General features: G+C 40.6%; 1 protein-coding gene across 1 annotated transcript in view; it reads left to right on the top strand.

Annotated features, from left to right (window-relative positions):
- Positions 1-20088, top strand: part of PHEX (phosphate regulating endopeptidase X-linked) — a 1559577-nt gene that overhangs the window by 1503217 nt on the left and 36272 nt on the right. The window contains exons 19-21 of the mRNA XM_069204739.1: positions 853-918; positions 4881-4985; positions 5630-5706. Of these exons, the coding sequence (XP_069060840.1) occupies positions 853-918; positions 4881-4985; positions 5630-5706 (248 nt within the window). The remainder of the gene's footprint in view (positions 1-852; positions 919-4880; positions 4986-5629; positions 5707-20088) is intronic.

Raw genomic sequence — 20088 nt, forward strand, 5'->3', positions numbered from 1 at the left:
ATCAACTAGATGCTTTTGCCTCTTGGCTATCCAGAATTGTATGAGATGGGAACAGGCAGGTGTGTTCTATCTCAGTGGTTCCCAACCTTTTGATTTATGTGGAGCCCCAGTTTAACATTAATGGCTCCCAGGGACCCCCACTGAATCATTATTTGAATACGGGGACCCACTCCTGAGTGATTACTGGAAGCTGGGGACCTAATTTGTCAAAATTTGTTAATATTTTTTAATTTTCTAAGCAGTCGTGGACCCCCTGAGAAGGCTTCGCGGACCCCTAGGTGTCCCCGGACCACAGGTTGGGAACCACTGTTCTATCTCATAGAGGGGGTGGAGCCTAGAAACTTGAGCCACTTTTTTTTTTCGCAAGGCCAGTTTGATTAGTCAACCCTCAAATAGCACAGTTAAGAGAAAAGTGGAAATATGTTCTTCTCTATCATAAATATGCCATTCCTTGTCAGTTAGTGCATAAGAAATGTAATACCATCTCAATCTTAGTATGAAGTACCTGACATACTAATCTCAGGTTGCATTACTGATACAGTTTGGTGTAACATCTACCATATGACCTGGAATTGAAGCTGCTAGGGATGTTCTAATACTTCACGGGGCAAAAATGCCATTCAGCAGCATATGTTGAATTTGTAATAATGAGAGACAGGGATTCCATTCGCAATTTCGTTACAGTGCTTGCAAAAGCAGTCATGAAGGCTTGTGAGGCATCCTACAATTCACATTTGCAGAATGCCTACATTCTACTCTCTTGACTTTTACAGTGTGTGAATTCCTAAACTGGACTATTTCTCAAGATAGTTTTGATTCAATTGCTAATCCATTTTATTCTCATCCTCCTAGGTAAAGGGGAAGAGGACTCTGGCAGAAAACATTGCAGATAATGGTGGGCTGCGAGAATCTTTCAAGGTACTGCATGAAGGCAAAATGCATTTAAAATCTTAACACTTGGAAAATTGTGAAAAGGAAATCACATGCTTAGCTATGAAAAGTCCATCATGGATGATGGAGAACCAAATCATTTCAGATTGTCAAGCTGATTTCAGTTTTGGGGTCAGTACCCTGGACCAGGTGTTTTGATTTAGTACGATTTGTTGGAATTATCATTATGAAAAGGGACCATCTCTATGTCGCCTTTATTGATCTCAGTGTGGCATTTTATTTGATCCCCAGGGATAACCTTTGGCAGACTCTGGACTCATATGGGATTCCTACTGATTTACTAAGGATCTTTAAGATTCTACACACTGACACCTATGACCAAGTCAAGTGGAACTCGGGTTAAGACCTTACATCTAGGATAATGATCAACCAGAGAGTTAGACAAGGGTGGTGGCTGGCCCCGAAGCTATTCAGCTTATACATCAATGGAGCTGCAGGCTGTTTGGCCCAGTGCAGAAACAATGCCCCTAAGTCCCTAGGAATCAGTTGTCCAATCCTCATGTTTGCAGACAACACGCTCCGTACTTGAAGAACACCATCCGGTCTCCAATCCTTGCTGGATATCTTTTCAACATTCTTCACCTCAAGGGGTCTTGAGGTCAACCCTCCAGACCAAGTTCATGGCACTGTTTTCTCATCGTTCTTTAGGGGCAGAGTAAGGTTCCCCTGGAGCGAGTAATGTGCTTTGACTATCTGGCTGACACCATGTCCTGGAGCCCGCAGGTAGGAAAAAGTAGGGTTATTCATCACCAGCAGGCATCGACCATGTGCAGGTACTATAGGGCCACATTTAGCGGACCAATAACACCTGCTTTAGAGGTTTATAGCACCACTGCTATCACAAGAGCCATTTATGGGGTGGAGCTTTGGGGTGGTGCTGAGATGGCACTACTTACAAACTCTGATTTTACTATATATTTTTTTTCTATTTATTATGTATACTTTTATAGTTTTAAAATAAGCCAAAATGTGTGATGTTGCTGGTGATAAAATGTTCTAAATTTAAAAGGTAGAAACTGAAAGACAAACATTCGGATGTTAGAGCAGAGGACTTACATCAGCCATTCTTAACCCTAAACCACTTCATTTTCTTCATTGGAGCTCACATCTTTCCATTGTTTTAATGTCCCTCAGTAAACTTGTTCCAAACAATATGTTAGTTAGATCGAGTAGAGAGAAATCATAAAAGCTAACATTTCCTGAGAGGGTGTTGGGACAAGTTGCCAAGTAGTCAGTTTTTTTTGTTTTGACCTAGAGCTGCAGCAAATGCTACTGCTGGCTGAGGGTGGCCATGAATTTTATTCAACAATGTTAATTGGGGACATCAATGGCACCCTACTTGAGGGCATATGTGGCCTCTTTTACTTCTAAGACTGAGGCCATCCTCAAGGCACCCCATTATCTGCCACTGCTTTCAAGTTAGTTGATTCACACTAAGCAATGCCTGGATGGACCCCAAGTCAGGGAAGATTCCCACTGGCAGGGCTCCACATCAGTCACGATTCACATTTCACAAAGGTACACTAGTGTTCACATAATGGTGCGCCTGCCTATGTCTAGGCACAAGCTTTGTTACTACAAATGAAGCCTGTGATGTTCAAGCTATTAACATGCTTTCATATCGAATGACAGTCATTGATAATGGCTGAAAGTGAAATGTACTCAGACTGTGGGATTTCATTGTTAAAAGATGTAAATTGTATATTAGAACCAGTTTGTCTCATTTGCTAAGATAATTACCAATGTGTGCTCTTGTAGCTTACTGTTAGCTACAGCAACTCTTTGTTTGTGAAATACTGCAGTCACAGCCTCAAAATTCCAATTCACGTCAGGATGAGTTTCATCACATGTGCTACAGCGCCCAGAATTTCCAGCTATTACCTCAAACTAAATAGTGGATTTCGCACCTTAGGCCAATGGATCAACACAACATAGATTTGAGGGCATGTCAAGGATGTATGTCATAATAATCATCAATTAACAAGAAAGCAATAATCTAATCACTACGCAATAACCACAGAAGGACTATAAATGTATTTCCCTATATTAACAACGCTAAAGTCACGAAAATAATTCTCAAACATAAATGATAAGCATATAGAATCATAAACAGCTGATTAGAATACCTTATATATCTGAGTTTAATCAAAGCAAGTAAACAAATTAATGTACCTATTATAACACAACTTAATAACACTAATATTTGTAAAAGTGAAATGAAATACATTTGAGCAAGAGATCAAGAATGTCAATATAAATCATGAGCATGTAAAGACAAATTCCCTCACTAACCACTAATTAGCATTAACATGTTGGGCTTCATATAAAAAGAATATAGAAACACAAATTTATAAAAATATACTAACTCGGGTTATAACAAAAATAATATCATTATGCACAATTAATTTGTGAGTTGCAGCTGGTACCTGTAAAACAAAAGACACATATAATAATACACAATTTATACATTACCCATAGAACAACAACATGCAGATTGCTTCAGCAAGGGGACACCATCAGTAAAACGATGCCTCAAGCCTACATGACCGATATATCACTGGAAGATCTCTTAAAGTCTGGTCTGCATCAACTGCTAACCCAAGAACAATGAACGAAGAATAGGTGACTGAACATTATATTAATTCCTACAAAACGTATGATTGGTCAAGACTTGGGGTGTTATACGATTCAGCCAATTAAATTCAAGTCAGATAACTAAAATTGAATTTTCATTTGTTAGGATTACATTTATGTAATTATTAGCTAGGCTCAATTTATAACAATTTCTTCTTCAGTTCCGTCACATCTGTGGATCCATTGTTCCATTTCGTCCTCATCTTAGGCTCAGGAAGAAACATCTTATAAAGTATCCATCTACTTCCACCCTCGAGGAAGAAACCAGATTTTGCTGGCAATTCTAAACAATAGGACAGTCAAACTCAAGCATTGACCTAATAAATCTGACCTTGTGAGACATAACACAAAAACCCACTAGGGGTAGCTGTCTACATGTCTATTAGCTATTAATCACACTCTCCTAAGTAAGCATTGGAAAACAACTACAAATGTAGTTAAAGTTAGCTTAAGTAGAAAACAAAATGAATTATGGTGGCCATTTACAAAAGTGTCCTGTTTTTCACATATTAATTCATGAATGATCAGTACATTATTGATTAATAAAATCATCATTAAAATTTCCGCTCCTGCACATGCACAATATGAGTGTAAATTCTAGCAAAAAATAGAATAGGCAGTAGAGTTGCCCTTTGGCCCTTTGGAAAAGTAAAATATTTTTAATCTAAAACAAACACTTTTTGTTTCTGAAACAACTCATGCTTATGGCTGGTACTGCTTATGCAGCTATGTTCCGAAACAGTATGAATCCTCAGAATTCTCTTCATGTTTTCTCTACCTTGTCAGGCCATTATGTTATGAGTAGCAGTGCTTACCAAATTGTTTCTCTGCAGCTTTACAAACAACAGCTTCAAGCAAGTGTTGCAAACACAAAATGTAAACCTCTTAATTTGCTTTCTGCTGTCGATCATTATGGGACACGATGACTTCTGTGAGTGACGCAATCAGCCAAGGAGGTTTAATTTATGAAAATGTCCTACTTTTCTATTTTGCTCAAACAGTTGCATGTATAGAGTTGAGCAAGAACAGAATGGGGAGCAGAGATAAAAACAGAGATAGATCAACAGATAAGAATACAAAAATTAGAAATGCAATAGTGAAGTAGTGAATATTTAATTCAATATCCGTAAGGGTTTTCAGAACATGGTTGAAATAGTGTTCCTTTCTCAGGATGTCTGCCTGCAACATCAGTAAATGATCAACCTCTTTGGGAGTTCATGTTTAATTTTAGTGAATGTAGTTTTACAATTGAATATATAGCAGAGCTTCTAGTGAATATTTGTGTGTCTCCTTAGGCGTACAGGAAATGGATCAACGAAAAGAGACAAGGAGCAGAAGAAGTCCTACTACCTGGCCTTAACCTCAACAACAACCAGCTCTTTTTCTTAAGTTATGCCCATGTGAGTAATATTAAAAGACAGCGATTTTCAGGTGCAGATGGCACTCACAGAAGTTGAAAGAATGAGGAATTTAGAGAGCGTGCTGTTTTTGGAGATTATCATAATTTCAGTGTGAGGCTTGTAGATAAACAGAAGAATGAAGACAATGCAAAACATGTTGTTTAAGAGATTTGTGCATATTATCAAATGAACATATTTATAACATTTAGAAAAATGTTTTGTTTACTGTGTTTTAACTGAAAATTTAAAAACACAGATAAGACTAGTTTAAGGGTTTTTTAGGTTCATTTGTATTAATTTTACAATACTTGGAGTGCTTCAAGGGATATAACAAGACCCGTCAAAATCCCTCTTCCACTTGACTCTCATACCCCCTCCTCCCAGCCATTGGCGATAAAGTTTTTTAGAGATACATTTTTAAAAAAGTGTACAAGCCAATGTACAAACGATAGAAATGGTTTGCTATGAGAGTATGAGATTCCTTACTGTGACAGAGACATTACTTCTGAAATGCTGAAATAATTGTACTCCCCGTTAAATTTAAAATATTACAATATTGCCAGAGGATGGCTGTTGCGAATGTTTCTTTGGCTATTTGTGGTAAATAATAAAACTATGTTCTTGTATTTCTTGTCAATATATAGGTGAGGTGCAATGCTTTTCGACCTGAAGCAGCACGAGATCAGATCCAAAATGGAGTTCACAGCCCTCCACAATTCAGGTATTATACAATTAGTCACTGCATGCGGCATGTTGTAAACTGTGGCTTTGCACGGGTGATCTGGGAAAGTGCCCCGCTGGGTTCAATTTGCCACTTGTAGAAAACCAACCAAAATAAGTGGTTTTGATAGTTTAATGTCATTGATATGAAGAGAAACCATGCTACCTGCGTTCATACAATATACATTTATATATATATACCAACTTTACACAATTTCCAGCTCTATACCAAACAAAAAAGACAATAAATCGCACATGAACAAAATGTACATTTATAGTCATATATTCCCTCTTCTGCCTCCCAAGGCACCTCATTTGTTATATCTTTCCTTAGTGTCTAAGTGATATGTAAATGATGTTTAATGGCTGAAATATGTACAAAGTTTTAACTGCTAACTTTCTGTGCTTTTTCATCTCATCTGTCGCTTTATCCGTACCACCTTCTTTCCCACTCATCTCTTCTTTGTTTAATCACTCACTCTGTCTACAACTTGAGGTTTACACATATAGCTATTCTAGCCCTTCACTTTCTATTCATGTGCACATTTGTATCACCCTCCTACGTCTGGTCTCCAAGTCTACTTGCTTGACTTTTGGCTTATTGACCTTTTTGTTCAGTCTGCCACAATCACCCCCTTGTTGCCTCACTGTCTCATCGCCTTCCACCAGCTCCCAATTTTTCATTTTCACTCTTTAGTTTCAATTGACACGTCTTGCTAACTCACTTACTTTCTATGGCTCACTGTTGCTTCTCCACCTCACCTATACCCTCACTACACTTTTCACAACCCAACCTACATCACTTTCCACTCCCCAACTTTTGCTTTGGCTCACTTCTAACGTCATCACATGCCACCACACACCATTAGAATCAGCAGTCTTTAACAGCAAAAATATACACAAGTACACAAATTACGCATGTGAACACACACAGGTGTCACATATATGTATACACATTAAGTGAAATTTGCCTTACGGCTAACATGTGGTACCTGTTTGTGTATGAAAAAGGATGCACTTTTGTTGTCATACGGTGAGGTTCTATGGAAGTAAGTGAAGCTTGCACTTCCGTTTTGCAGACTCTAATGAGCTGATTTATGCATTTTTAGTGTAACTCTTCACAGCTGCCAGAGGAAGAAAACAGCTCTGAGCAAATGCATGAAAAATCGCCTGCTGCAAATGTTATCTCCTGTGATGGCACACAAACAGGATGCCTAGCACCCTGCACAACCTTGCACCGTGGCACAGAAGTGTGTGCCCAATGTCTGAAATGGGTTTTGTACTGGAAGAATGTCTATCTATTACGTTCAACACAATAGGTATATGCTGTAATAAAACCATTTCTTCAGGTTACCAGGGGAAAGATAATAATGGGGATGCCAGCCCTAAGAAAACTTTCCATTTGGCACATTAAAATATTAACACTAATTAGGAATAGCAAGAAATGAAAATATGGACTGTAGACTTCTTGGTTGAGTTAGTTTTATTTGTTCATTTTCGTTTTCTGTGGACAAGAGGATCACAGCCAGTAAGTGTTTAGCTCCTTTCATGACACAGGCTTAGGAATGTTTTTTAAAGCCTTTGAAAGGTTAAGAAGGTCCAAATATTACTGTGAGTGTTATGTTGTGCTTCCATCATGCTCGAAGGGATACCTTGAGAGGATATGTCAGAGGGAATAAAGGCTTAATTGCCAGGCCAAGATCGGCTCCGAAGTTGGCAGCCATTGGTGCGGGGCACCTAGCATCCTTAGCAGTACTTGACTGATACAGTTTTATTATGCAGACATTTGTGTCCTTCTGAAGGCCTTGAAAAAGCCCCAGGCCTGCATTTCACAATATAGTAGATCAAAGTTTGCATCAAAAACTTTGAGTGTTCGTGTGATCTGCCCAGTTCACACTCACATAATGCCCCTTGCCCTAAATTTGCACAAAGCAGCGGAAAGTGCTATTCGAACCAAGGCAAGGCCCATTGGAAATACATTTTGCTCTGAATGGAAAGTACTATTTCGTGACTTTGCAATGCTTTGCATAACTTTGCACTGGTGCAAAGTCTTAGTAAATCTGTCCCTACCTTTTCTATCTGTGTGAGGAAACGTGTTGTTTCTGTAAGTGAAGCTTGCCAGAGACGTTTTAAGGCATGGGAAAATTAGGCAGTTGCCCTGGGTCCCCAACTTCCCATGGGCCCCCTAGGAAATCATGTTTCCATAGCTCATCCTCTCTCCTCTCAGCCTACCTCTACCTCAGATTCTCTCTTGCTTTGCCCAGTGGCATACTAAAGACTGTGGGGGACATGGAAAGACATATTTCAACTATTTATGTGTGAACCCCATTTCAAAAAGTTTGTTTTGGTACCATCTGTGGTTCAGTTTGCAGAAATTGGGGAACAAAATTATGAATAGCGGGCCCCAAGATATATCTTGCATGTGGCCCAAAAATTCTTAAGACAACACTGAAGCTTAAGATGCAACTGCTCATGTAGTGTCAGTGTTATTTGCTACTAAAACGTGTAATACGCTTTTTACTACACTCTAGTTTCAAAACAATTGGCTTTATCAGTGTTTGTTTGGGGACAGCTAAATACATTAATTTGCAGAGCGATGCAAAATTCATTGTTCATTGATAAACTGTTCTATGCCCTTAGTGTCAAAATAGTATACAACCAAATACAGACTTGCAGTTGTCTAACGCATCTGGGACCAGATGTACGTAGATTTAGGTTTGTGATTTCCTAATAGTGAATTTTTGTGATTCGTTATTAGGAAATCACAAATTGCTATGTACTACAATGTGTTTACCACTGTGTACGATTCCCAAATGGTTCTCAATGGACCTGCCTCATTAATATCCATGAGGCAGGTTGCTGTTTGCAACCCATTTGGGAATGGCCACACTCACAGGCCTAGTGGCCTGCTGGGGTCAGCAGACCACCATGTCTGTGACTGCTTTTTAAATGAAGCAGTTTTATTTTTTCAAATGCAGCCCGTTTTCCTTAAAGGAAAAAAGGATGCATTACACAAAAAATGAAAAGTTTCCTTTTCATTTTTTCAGAGTAGGCCGTGGTCCATTGAACCACTGCCTGCTCTGAAAAAATGTTGGGCCCCATTCACAAAGGGGAAAGTGTTGTTTGGAGACCCGCTTTCAAATGGGTTACTACTAATTTGAAATTGGTGGTAACTGCAATTGTTTTGCGACCGCATTCCTGGTCACAAAACAGATGTACATCGCTATGTGAGTCACAATTAGGTGGGTCTCCCTTGGCATGCCCCTTCCTAATAGTGAGTCACAAACCCATTTTGCAATTTAATAACAGGTTACCGAAATACAAAATAGGGTTTTGCACATGGGAAAATGCTTTTTTTTGGTTTGCAAAGTACATGTGGTCCCTACTTAGCAACTCAGCAACACATCCCATCGTTTGATTAGTGTAACAGGAGTTTACAAAATACCACCATGCCTGAACGGAACATCATTTTTGCCCCTGATATCATCAAGAAGCCCGTACTATTTTGCTTGATATTTATCATTGCCCTCAGACTTGCGACCTCAACTTAAATTGTGTAGTAAGTTCACTAGCCTGTTACTGACCAGCTAAAGTATTGCAGTCATCATACTTAAGATTGAGCAGTCTTCATATTAATGTGAAGATGTTTTAAAAACGACAATGGCAAGAAGTCTCTCTGTTTTGTAATATTCAAATGTAAATGCTGCTCTAAGTGGGATTTGAGAAATCGAAGGCTGCAAATGCATGCACGAGGGTCAGTGAGTGAAGGAGCCCAGTGACTGAAACCTGGAGGTAGAAGAGAAGGTCCAGCACAAGTCTTGTGTGATAACTATTTGCAGTGGAGAGTGTGAAACCCCAAGAGCTTGAAAAACCATTGTCAGAGAGAAAGTATGAAATCAAGTTCAATGCTAAGCCTGTGATACATAGAGTGGATCTGGTGATCCGTAGTGTTAAGTGTGCTAGAGAGATTGAGACGTATGAGAACAGTGGAGAGGTGACTGCGATGGGATAAGGTTATGAAGTAAGATACTTTAGTGATGGCAGTTTCAGAGAAATGTAGAGCAAGGGAACCAGATTGAAGGGAATCAAGAGGAATGCAGGTGATGAGGAAGGAAGTGAGGCTACTGCATACTCCAGCATTTTAGAGAATAAAGAGATTACGGAGAGAGCACAGCATTGTGGGAAGGTGTTAGAAATGGGGTCTTTGGTTGACAGTCAGGTTACCCCCTGTTCAAGCAAGGACCCTAACTCTAGTCGGGGTAAAAGAGAATCACCCTCAGCTAACCCCTGCTTCCCCCCTTGGTAGCTTGGCAGAGATGTAGGCTTAACTTCAGAGTGCTAGGTGTAAAGTATTTGTACCAACACACACAGTAACTTAATGAAAACACTACAAAATGACACAACACCACTTAAGAAAAATAGAAAATATTTATCTAAACAAAACAAGACCAAAACGACAAAACTCCACCATACACTAGTCGTTTTCAATAAAAATACAAAAAGAGTCTTTAAGTAGTTTTAAACACACACTAGCGCTGCTAGAGTGAAAATGTACCTGGTGCGCGTCAAAAATAAGCCTGCACGGGCGGGTGTGCGTCAAAAATAACTCCGCACGGCAGTATGTGAGTCGAAAATCCAGCTGCACGATGATTCGAAAATCCCGGAGCGCAGGTTGTGATCTCCCAGCCTCCGTCAGCGATAGTGTGCATCGTTTCTCCAGGTCCGTGCGTCGATTCTTCGGTCGTGTTTCCTGCGAGTGTCGTTTCTCAGCTGCAGAGCTAGCGGCGTGTCGTTTTTTCAGCCGCAGATCGGATTCGCGTCAATCTTTTCCCCGCACAGCGCTCTGTGCGTGGATTTTCTTGTCTTTAGGCTGCCAGCTTCTCCTTTCAGGGTCCCAGGAACTGGATGGGCACCACAGGGCAGAGTAGGAGTCTCTCCAGAGACTCCAGGTGCTGGCAGAGAGAAGTCTGTGCTGTCCCTGAGACTTCAAACAACAGGAGGCAAGCTCTAGATCAAGCCCTTGGAGATTTCTTCTCAAGATGGAAGGCACACAAAGTCCAGTCTTTGCCCTCTTACTCTGGCTGAAGCAGCAACTGCAGGATAGCTCCACAAAGCACAGTCACAGGCAGGGTCGCTCTTCTTCCTCAGCTATTCAGCTCTTCTCCAGGCAGAGGTTCCTCTTGGTTCCAGAAGTGTTTCTAAAGTCTGTGGTTTTGGGTGCCCTTTTTATACCCAATTTCTCCTTTGAAGTAGGCCTACTTCAAAGTAAAGTCTCTTTGGAATGTGAAATCCTGCCTTGCCCAGGCCAGGCCCCAGACACTCACCAGGGGGTTGGAGACTGCATTGTGTGAGGGCAGGCACAGCCCTTTCAGGTGTGAATGACCACTCCTCCCCTCCTTCCTAGCACAGGTGGCTCATCAGGATATGCAGGCTACATCCCAGCTCCCTTTGTGTCACTGTCTAGTGTGAGGGGCAACCAGTCCAACTGTCAAACTGACCCAGACAGGGAATCCACAAACAGGCAGAATCACAGAAATGGTATAAGCAAGAAAATGCTCACTTTCTAAATGTGGCATTTTCAAACACACAATCTTAAAATCAACTTTACTAAAAGATGTATTTTTAAATTGTGAGCTCAGAGACCCCAAACTCCACATGTCCATCCGCTCCCAAAGGCAATCTACACTTTAATCAGATTTAAAGGTAGCCCCCATGTTAACCTATGAGAGGGACAGGCCTTGCAACAGTGACAAATGAATTTAGCAATATTTTACTGTCAGGACATATAAAACACATTACTATATGTCCTACCTTAACCATACACTGCACCCTGCCCTTGGGGCTACCTAGGGCCTACCTTAGGGGTGTCTGACATGTAAGAAAAGGGAAGGTTTAGGCCTGGCAAGTGGGTACACTTGCCAAGTCGAATTTACAGTTAAAACTGCACATACAGACACTGCAGTGGCAGGTCTGAGACATGATTACAGAGCTACTTATGTGGGTGGCACATTCAGTGCTGCAGGCCCACTAGTAGCATTTGATTTACAGGCCCTGGGCACCTCTAGTGCACTGTACTAGGGACTTACTAATAAATCAAATATGGCAATCATGGATAAGCCAATTACCAATACAATTTACACAGAGAGCATTTGCACTTTATCACTGGTTAGCAGTGGTAAAGTGCTCAGAGTTAAAAAACCAACAGCAACATGTCAAAAAAAATAGGAGGCAGGAGGCAAAAAGATTGGGGATGACCCTGCATAAGCAAAAAAGTCCAACAGAAGGTTAAAGGGTTTCAGTGCTTTTTGAGAGAGGTGATAGTACTGCAGATTTAAAGGATAGTGAATTGGTAACTGACTCTGTTAAGTGAGTGACTACAGAGAAATGACAGGCAACAAGGGACATGAGGGAAGAGAGCTAGTGGGTTGATGATTTGGGGACTGAATTGCTAAATTGCTATCCAAGATGAGTTTCCAGATTAACATGGAGGTATGAGTATAGCATATGTCCTCATCTTCGGGCTTTTGTCTGGGGGATATATAGATTGCAGAGTACTAGTTTCAAACACCTGAAAGCCTTTTTGAGCTATAGTCCTGATGTACAATAATTATTCAATTCAAGTCGTTATATACTGTGAACCAAATGGAATAGTATTTTGCGAAGCAGCCCATGCACAATTAGGCCTATTCACAGAAAATTTACTCTCACAGGGTCACAGAACCAATTGCCTAGTTAATGTTCATTAGGCAGGTACAGTTAGTGACCCCTGTGATTTGCTGTAGTCATGGGATGATGACCCGCAAGGGACTGCAGACCACCATCCACAAGATTGCATTCCAAATGGAAAACCTTTTTTTGAAAACAGCAGTCTGTGTTCATTAAAGGATTTAATGGTACTTTTATGCTAAATCTTTTTCCGTTTTGGAAAACTTAAGGGGGAGCAGGGATTGGTCCTATAGATAAATGCATTCTCCCTCCAAGGCTTTCGATACAATTTCCAAAACGAAAAGGGTCCTAAGGGGGCCAGATACACTATGTGAATCATTTACCACCCCAAGTAGGGGGTCGGTAACTCACCATTGGTTTACAACCATTGTTGCCATCTTAAACCATAGATGCACTCTGCTAGCGTAGGTGTCTTAATAAAAAATATTAATGAGTGTTTATGTATTTTGAATAATAGGTTTATGTAAAAAATATAATAATGTAGAAAAATAATGCACGCATTTGAAAATGTGATCTTGAAGAATGGCCACCAATGTTAACGAAATGTACTAATCAATGATTTAATATTATGAAATGTTGAATATATGTTAGACTAATGCAGTAATATGTCATATTAAGGTGTATGAATTAAGATTTAGCTTTATTAATTGTAGGCCTTAACTTAGCAAGTGTCTTGGCCTACTTGCCAGGCCTCATGTAAAAGCTGAATTTCTTAGCGTTTAATAAAATGGATGTTCTAGAAAGTTAAACTGTGAATTGCTATTGTATTGTTAAAATGTGCTCATAAAGGAAGCTTCTTGTGTGAACTGACTGCTAGGAGATGATGGTCCTGCTAATGCAAAAAATGTTGTGCAATATGTGTGAGACTGACTTTCCCAGGACAAGAACAATGGAGATACTGACTAGAGTAGAAGCTGCAACAATATTGTTACCTGACAAGCCGGATGATGAGGACATTGCAAGACAAACCAATCAACGACATGTTACCGGAGTAATATTAGAATTCATAGATTTGGGATTTTAGTTTAATTGGACAGAGTTTGAATATACAATTAACTGACCAATAGAGGTTTGGGGGGTAGTTTTAACAGTTTTGACTTAACAACAGTACATGGAGAGAAGACACTCATTCTGACCATTGCCCATTTTTGTTTGCTGGCCAAAAGGCATTTTCGTTAGACATTCTGCCCTTACTATTGCCCATATTGCGTCTTGACAAGAGATGTGCTTAACTTTAATATTTAAAGGCTTTGCCTTTTCTGAACTCTGATGCTGAAGCCTGATGCCTTGCTGATGTCCTGAGGACGAAGACTGATTCTGCTTTGCTGATCCATACTGAGGACAGGTATAACCTAAACTGTGAATATTATGCATATTTGCTTTTTCATCTAGGTACCAACTGTGCTGTTTCATAGTTAGATGTTTTTCCAAATTTGTGTTACTAAATTATTTTGCATGAAGCCCAACATGCTGATGCTAATTTGATGCTGGTTAAGGATTCTCACCAATTCAATTATGATAACAGGGACTAATGCTTGGTGAATTTCTCTGCTAAACTTCATGTACATAATTACATTGACAAGGTTGACTTTGCTACTGATTTGCACCATATCCTTAGAATGTGTTGTTGTTCAAGCTTTGATTAGATTACGTTTCTTCTGCTCCTTTTGACAGCCAGTATTGTTTCTGTATGTGTTTCATTTGATTTTGAGATTAATTTACATGACCTTAGCATTGTTAATATAGGGAAATAAACATTCTAAACTTTTACTAAAAGGTGAGGTTATTCATGACTGAAAGGTCATGGTGCATGACAATTACTGACTCCATTGATTATTGATGTTATTGATTACTAATGATTAATGATTATTGTATATTGATTATTGATTACGTACTGGAGCCATGGTAAGAACATCTTAATTGTGAGTCAAAAGGTTCATCGACCTATTCGCGTCCCCTTGTAAGTTTACTTATTAAGGTCAGACGGGTTAACAGGCATGGTGGCAGACTGATGGTTTGTCACCTTAAGAGCTTGCCTTACACGACTGGTACTGAGTGACAGGTGTTCCCAAAGATAGTAGCAGTTTGACGAGTCAGTCCTTTGAGAATTCATTATTATTGAGATTTGGATTTTGTTTTTCAATGATGATAATTGGAGAGCAAATGATGTTCCCTTAAGTCCAGAAATGACTTTCCCAGATTCTGGATCCTGCTAATGGTTGTTTGAGGATATTCCCGGTGTTCTAGTGACAGTGTGAGTGAAATAGTTTGTGCTTGCACAGCTTCTGCAAATCGCAGGTGAATTGTGAGGTTTGTGAGGGATTTAGGGAGTTTGCGTACTCCAAATGAAGTTGTAGTTGGAGTGTGCATACTCCGCAGTGTGAGAGTAGGGAAGTCGTCGAACTTCACATGTGTGTGGCGCTTTGTGCTAAAATAAATTGCCTACGTAGTTGTTGATGTATGGACCCTGCGTGGTCTAAGACTCAGGAGTATATTGAAAAGTGTATGAGACACTTGGTTTTATGTTGTAATATGTCTGGTTTAGTAGGTTGATCGGGTGTGGTCAACAAGTCAGAGTGTGAATTCAAATGAGTGAAAGAAAATTTCGACTGAGATTTGGGAAGTCCTATTTGCACCTGGACAGACCCATTGATCAGTTGAGAGTAAAATCTGTGGGTTGAATTTTGCTTGCGAATCTGGGAGAGTGCGAAAGAATGAGTAGCTGTATGTGCGGGAAGAGCCATCAGTGAAAAATCCATAAGGTTTCTGAAGTGATTGTGTTACCTTTCCTGTAGTAAACCAGCAGATTTGTTTTTGGTTTTTGATTAACGCTTGCAATATTTGCATTAGTTTTTTGTGAATTGGAGTAAAGGAGGACGAGCCGCAAGACTTTGTCAGCCGCAGTATGTGTGAGTGTGACATCATTGGAGCCGCACTGGGATAGGTTGGTTAGTGAGAGGGGTCGCACACAGATTGGCAGCCGTCCTTGAGAGGCAATTGGTTGAGATCGCAGGTGAAAAGAATCTTGGGATTAAAAGTCACTTCCTGATTTTGCATAACAAAAAGGTAGAAAAGATTACATTTTTCAAAGCGTGAAAAAGTGCCCTAAGTGGTGATACTTATATTACAACGAGTGCAGGTGACCTACACTGCCAGAAGGTACATCGGCTTACATTGTAATGGAAGAGAAGGGTGTTGCGTCATGTCTTTGGCTAAAGCAATGGTGCAAATTGACAGAGAAAGATGGGAACTTAACATTTCCTACAAATGGGACGTTCAATTTGAGGGTTTTCGAGCATTTACAGATGGTGCTTTATGAATTGAGCCCCTTCCGATACCAGAACAGTTTGTGGCATTAGCGATTTGAGAGCTAGTCACCAGACAGCAACAGCAATTAAAATTTGAGAGGAGAATGAGAAAGGCAGAAAAGACTATAGCGGAGGCTAGATGGGACTGTGTTCAGAAAGCATGGAGGATTGCTACATTGCAAGGGATTAGGTTGTTTCCGGCAATTAGGCAGGAGAATGAGAAGGAAGGAAAGAAAGCTACTAGGAAAACTAATAAAAGTCTGCCCAAGAGTAAGGAGGCTAGAAAGCCTTCAAACGAAGAGGATTACTCGGACTATGATGAGTTCATTACACAGTTATTGAGAGATCGACCACCACCATATACAGTACATGAGAATGGTCCAAGTAACAGTGTTGATCCAACAGCCCGACACAGATTAATGGGACAGTGAGTCCGGTGCAGGTTAATGCTAGCCTGACACAGAATGCAGTGCAAAGAGGTCTCAATGTGCCTACCACTCCTGTAGTGCACACCCAGATGCAACCGCCACAGGTTCAGAGAATCTATCCTGATGTGCCCATTTTGGAAACAACTTTGAAACAACTTTGAACTTAGTGGTGCCAACGGAACAGATCTACCTGAGACCGATACTGGTTCAGACTGAGCTAATTCTGATTTTATTGCCCCAAGTACAGCCGCAGGTAATGCTAAGATTTACTCAAATGACAGGGACACAGTCAGATATGACTCCGATGATGAATCAGAATATGGGGGTTACTCTCCCACAGAGCGTGGGAGCCAGAGCAGCCCCAGATGCTATATCTGTACCTACTTCTGTTGGTCCAGGGGTACCATTATTTGCACAAAAGAAGCTGATTGTAGGTGAACAGGGAACAATGTCCCAGAACCTAATGAGGGGAGGACATAATGAAAATGCTCGAGTAGTCTCTCCTGTGGGACAGACTTTTGATGGATCAAGATCATTGTTAGACCTTAGTCCATTTGTTGTACTTCCAGATACGGTGACAGGGCCAAACGTTAGCCAGAGCTAGAAATTATTGATACCGCAGACTCCGAATGCAGTTGCACAGCAGGTGCCACCAGTCCAAGCAAGTAACATTTCGTTATAAGGTTTGATAGTTCAGCAGTTGACTGGATGGTTAGACAAGCTGAATACCCCATAGAGTGCTCCTAGAGGAGAGGAGCATTTGAATTATACTAGGCTAAGCATGGAAGCGGGTGAACTCATTGAGGGATTGATGAATGGGTTAGAATCCTACACAGAGGCAGAATTTAGATACATTTGTGCCCAAAGATTACGAGAGAAATGAGCAATGTGCATCAGAGACTAGCCGACTCTGCAGAGAAATACAGCCTAGAAATAGAGAAAACAACGCATTTGAAAAGGCATTACAGATTAGATTTTGAGACAAAAGATTTTGAACACATGAGATCTGCCTTAAAAAATTAATTGCTTCAAAGTGCTCAGACCAGGGGAGCATTAAACACATGGGAAGGCAGATGGGTAAAGAAAAGAGACAAGAGAAAAAGGGATTTTTTGGAGCTGACTGAAAATGTGCAGCAGGATAAAGATATAATAAAGATTCTACCAATGAGAGAGAGATTCCAGGCAGACATTTTGTTCATGTTCTGTGGAGCAGAAGTGATTATCCAAAATTGAGAGAAAAGCCAGTAGAATGGTATCAACAGACAGACAGATTCATGAAAGTGTTTGTGGGAGAACTTGAACACATTACTAGAGATTGTGGTTCCAGCTGATCTGTGGATCAAGTGTAAGATGAGTGTAGATTGGCCAATAAGTGAACCAGAGAGAGACAGGAATACGGGTGCACCATCTCCTGAAGTAATGAAATATTACTATAAGGTGACTGAGTTTCTGAAATCAAGAATTTGGCCCAAGAATATTATTGGCAGAGGATTGACAGGACAGCTCAGGAAGCAAAGGAGTTGATGCATGCGTATTATGAGAGATTGTTGCAGGCATTCAAGCATTACAGTGGTACAGAGTCAATTGAGGCGAAAGACATGCTCCATTTTGTGTTCAGATTTGTGGAAGGACTGAGACCTGAAATTAGCCAGATGATTAGGAGTCATTTGATTTGCTGGGAAGCAAAGCCGATTGATGATGTGTTGCAGTATGCAAAATACAGTAGTGATGAGATTGAGTTGAAGCAGAAAAAGTTGAAAGAGAAGGTGATGGTGATGCAGATTAAGGCCGCTCAAACAGGAGTGCAAGGGAATTTTTCACAGCAGTTGCCACAGCAGCAGGGAAACATGATGTTTCAGCCTCGGAAAAGAGGTAGAGGTCATGGAGGAAATATGAATTGTGGTCCAGACTTGAATACTGTAGTGGTTCAGAATCATGTGCAGGGAATGAAGAAGCTATTTCCATGTCACATTTGCGGAGCCGTTGGACATTGGAAACAGGAGTGTCCAATGGTGCAGGAAGGTGTTGTTCAGCAGAGTAATTACATCAATTCATTCCGGAATGTGAGAAGACCGAGAATGAGGGGTCCCAATCCAATTTGTCTGAATAATGTGAATAAAGTGCGGAAATTTCAGCCCATGCAGCAGGTACAAATGTCTTGTGCACAAATGTCACAGTTGCAGCTGATGCAACAGCAGGTTCCCACGGTACCTAGACAGCAAATTCAAATACCTAAAGCCCCGATGGAACAGCAACAGATGATGCTTTCTCAACAGGTCACAGGTCAGAGGCATAACAGAAATAGTAACACAGTGCACCAATTCACACAGTGAGAATGGAATGAATGATGAAATGACGAGTGACAGTTCAGATGAGGAGCTGTGTGAGCTTGCAACTTACCTAGAAGTAGATTAAAGACAACCCTATCTGAAGGGAAAGGTTATGGGTCACAAGGTTTCATTCTTGGTTGACACAGGAGCTACACGCTCTACAGTGAGAAGTGCAGAAGTCCCAAATTTGCCCCTTTCAGGTAGAACAGTATAAGTTGTGGGAGTAGCGAACCAGTATTTAACAAACCTGATTACAGATCCAGTTCAAGTTGAGATTGGCAATTTTCAGTGATTGCATAAATTTGTAGTCTGCGATTCAAGTCTGGTATCCCTACTAGGAGAAGAGACTTGCTGTGTAAAACAAGGTGTTTGATTACTTGTTCAAACGATGGAATTGAGATTCAGGTGAATAGTGATGATGAAGAGGACCAAGGCCCAGTAATATAGGGTGAAACTACAAATGAGGAGTACCCTTTTGATGTTCACAGTGAAAGAGCTTCATCCTGATTTGCAGGGAACTGTTAGGGAGAAAGTGTGGGATTTTTCAGGAAAAGAAGTGGGTTTAATAAAGGGAATTGAGCCAGTCAAGGTTACTGTGAAGCCAAATGCAGTTTTTCCTCAATTTCAGCAGTACCACATGCCGCAAGATGTCCTGATTAAAGTAACTCAGATAATTTCAGATTTTGTAAAGCAAGGGGTTCTGAAAGAAGTATTGAGCAGTCCATGTAATTCACCAATAATGGGTTTGAAGAAGCCCTGTGGGAAGGTTCGGATTGTTCAGGATTTGAGAAAAATAAATGAGATTGTGGTCAAATGTTGCCCCGTGGTGCCAAATCCAGCTGTGATAATGTTCCAGATTCCATGTGATGCCGAGTGGTTCACTGTCATCGATTTGTCACAAGCATTCTTTTCTGTGCCTCTTCATGAGGATAGTCAATTTCTCTTTTGTTTCAGATTCCTGGATCAAGTTTAATGCTGGTGCAGAATTCCTCAAGGGCTTTCAGAGGCACCTTCCATATTCAATCAGATCTTGAAGAAGTATTTTGAGTCTTTGGAATTGCCCTTCCAATTGACTTTGGTGCAGTACGTTGATGACTTGCTGATTACGTCCAAAACAAGGGACGAGTGGAAGTACGATACAATTGTCCTGTTGAACCATTTGGGAAAGAATGGTCACAAAGTGTCCCCGCTTAAATTGCGGTACTGTCAAAAAGTGGTGAAATATTTGAGACATCAGATTGAAATGGGTTCAAGAAAGATACCCAGCAAAAGGATTACAACCATATTGCAGATAAATCCCTCGACTACACAGAGAGATGTCAGGATGTTTTTAGGGATGGTAGGCTATTGTCGCCAATGGATTCCAAATTTTTTAGTCATTTCAAGACCATTGCTGAAGCTGACTCATAAGGAAGTCACTGATCCCATAGTGTTAGACCAGGATGAAATTAAAGCATTCACTGAATTGAGAGTGAGTTTGTGCAGGGCTCCAGTGTTGGGTATGCCTGATTACATGAAACCTTTCACATTGTTTTGTCATGAACGTGATGCATGTTCTTTGTCTGTCTTGACACAGGTCCATGGAGGTGTA

Source organism: Pleurodeles waltl, chromosome 8 (genome assembly GCF_031143425.1).
Source record: "Pleurodeles waltl isolate 20211129_DDA chromosome 8, aPleWal1.hap1.20221129, whole genome shotgun sequence".
In the NCBI taxonomy this organism is placed as follows: Eukaryota; Metazoa; Chordata; class Amphibia; order Caudata; family Salamandridae; genus Pleurodeles; species Pleurodeles waltl.